The sequence below is a fragment of the Camelina sativa genome, chromosome 13 (assembly GCF_000633955.1).
Source record: "Camelina sativa cultivar DH55 chromosome 13, Cs, whole genome shotgun sequence".
NCBI lineage: Eukaryota > Viridiplantae > Streptophyta > Magnoliopsida > Brassicales > Brassicaceae > Camelina > Camelina sativa.
Window position 1 is genome coordinate 15,647,809 of NC_025697.1, and position 2,406 is coordinate 15,650,214.

Genomic DNA, 2,406 nt, shown 5'->3' on the forward strand with positions numbered 1-2,406 from the left:
TGTTAAGGCCATACATTTGTATGAGGAAGCTGTCACTGAGGACAGTGAAGGTCAAGCTGGGGAGGATTTGTCACTTATTGAAGCTCAGAGCAAGGATTTCTCACAGCAAAATGAATCCGGCAAAGCATTCGACCAAGCACTCGAACACACACTCGATCGAGTGGCTGGTCGAGTAACCAGTCGAGTTGCTTCCTCTGAAACTGTTAAGCCTGCTAAGTATATTCCTCCAGCTTACAAACCACCTAAGGGAAATTATTGAGAAAAAAAGAAGAATTGGCTTTGAAACAAAAGGAAGTCATTGAGAAAAAAGAAGAAGTAATGGCTTTAAAGGAAGAAGTTGTCATAGCATTCAAGGAAGAAGAGAGAGGACCAGCTCTGGAACATTATGACCCATATCCTCTTTACCAAGGCATGCTACTTGAGATATCAAGGAAGAGAGCTCAAAAGCAAGATGAAAAGGATCTTAATGAGATTGAGGGAGTCATTATCCCAACTAAACTTGAAGATCCTGGTCCATTCAATCTGCCTTGCTCCTTCAGCTATCTACACTACAATAAGTGCTTGTGTGATTTGGGAGTATCTATCAGTGTGATGCCTTACTCAATAGCACAGAAACTTGGGCAAACTGAACTCAAGACTAGCAACCTCTATATAAGTCTAGCTGATGGATCCATAGAGATGTAGTTGGAAAATTGGAAAATTTTCCAGTCAAGTTGGGCAAAGCTAGGATTTCTACAGATTTTGTGGTAAAAGATATGGATAAGGAGCTGGAAGATCCTATTATCTTGGGAAGACCTTTCCTAGCCACTGATGGAGCTGTAATAGATGTCAAGGAGGGATTGGTAACCTTGAACATAGTTGAGGATGTGATCATGAAATTTGATATCAACAACCCAACCAACTTGCCCTCTAAGTATCAGCATTTTGTTCTTAATGACAAGGGGGTCATGAGATCTCAAGTGAAGTGGAAACTCCCAGGGTTAAGCTCTCTTCTCAAGAGGAATCAGTTGAAAAGCTCAAGGGTTCAGTTCAGGAGTTGACTGATTTGGTGAAGGACCTCCAAGTGCAACTCAACAAGAGGTCTTTGAAGAAGACAAGACCAAGGCTCAAGATTAAGAAGAAACAAGGTTCATGTGTTATGGGTGAAGTGATCAAGGAACAGCTTCACACTGATCAAGTGGTACCAGGGAGGATCTCATCACCTCCTTGGTCTCTAAACCAAGCCTGAAAAGGCAATCAAAATCAAGCTTAGTGACTTTAAACAAGCTCACTAGGGAGGAAGTCCCTAAGGTATCATTGTAAATATGCTTTATTTTCCTTGTAGTTTTGATTTCTTTTCTTTTATGTTTGTGTTGGGCAGGCCATTTTATGAGAGTGTAGATGGTTTTGGAATGAATTGGACTTGTGCAAGTGGACTCGCAAGCCCACTCGACCGGTCCACCAGAGGTACTCGATCGAGTGGTATGCAAGCCCAAGCCCACTCGATTCTCACTTCTCTTGCACGATCGAGTGGAGGGAGAAAGCAGTTCAAAATTCAAATTTTGGTCAAGTACTCGACCACGTGGGGCGAGTTGCAGAAAAAGAGAGTGAAAGATTCCCAATTCAAATTTGGATGCTTAAAATCTCTCTCAAGTTCATCTCTTTGCTCAAGCTTTGTTCTTTTGGTTTTTGGGTTACTAACCTATTAACTTTGAGTTTTGAGTCTATTCCTTTCAGTTCTTTCTTTCAAAAATGTCTTTAAGGTCTACAAGATCATCTCAACAAGCCGTTGATCGCTCATTGGAACGAAGTGATGCACAACTTGCATCAAGAAGGCAAGCTGGTGGAAGTACTCGACCACCCACTCGAGCAACCAATCGATCGGGTGCTGGCTCGAGTAGGCGGTCGAGTGGCATGCCGAAAAGAAAACATCAGTCAGTTGAGGAGGATCCTGAGCAAACTGAAAGTGAGGAAGAGATACAGTTCACACTTCAAGAACACATAAGGAGGAACAAAGCAAAAGGAAAGAGGCCAGCTGAAGAACAACAAGAAGAGGAGGTTGAGAGTGAGAGTGAAGAAGAAGAAGAAGAGCAAGAGAAAGAACAAGAACCTTGTGATCTAACCCCAAGGCAGCTCTATCAAGCTTTCATGAGAATGAGCTTCCAAGGAACGAGATATCCACACAAGGAGACCATGGAGAAGTTGGGAATTGCTGAAGATGTGGAGTTTCTTTTTGACAAGTGCAACCTAAGCAAGTTCATGAATTTGTGCATGGAGGGATATAAAGAAGAAAGCTTTGAGTTCTTATCCACCATCAAGTTTCACTTCTACCCAAGGATGGACAAGGAAATGGGAGCTGGTTGTTGTGACTTCACCATCAAGGGGAAGAGATATGAGCTTTAATTCAAGAAGATAGCCAATATCTTT

The 2,406-nt window shown here is 42.3% G+C and overlaps 1 protein-coding gene across 1 annotated transcript; it reads left to right on the forward strand.

Moving 5' to 3' along the window:
• Window positions 319–1,040, forward strand: LOC104738268. Its single transcript, XM_010458468.1, has 2 exons — window positions 319–655; window positions 709–1,040. The coding sequence occupies exons 1-2, from the start codon at window positions 319–321 to the stop codon at window positions 1,038–1,040; spliced, it is 669 nt and encodes a 222-aa protein (XP_010456770.1).

Bases quoted from the DNA above. Each gene is read 5' to 3' on its own strand.
- LOC104738268 (XM_010458468.1), top strand. From the start codon at position 319: ATGGCTTTAAAGGAAGAAGTTGTCATAGCATTCAAGGAAGAAGAGAGA. The intron at 656-708 runs GTCTAGCTGATG...AAAATTTTCCAG, and splicing joins GACTAGCAACCTCTATATAA to TCAAGTTGGGCAAAGCTAGG.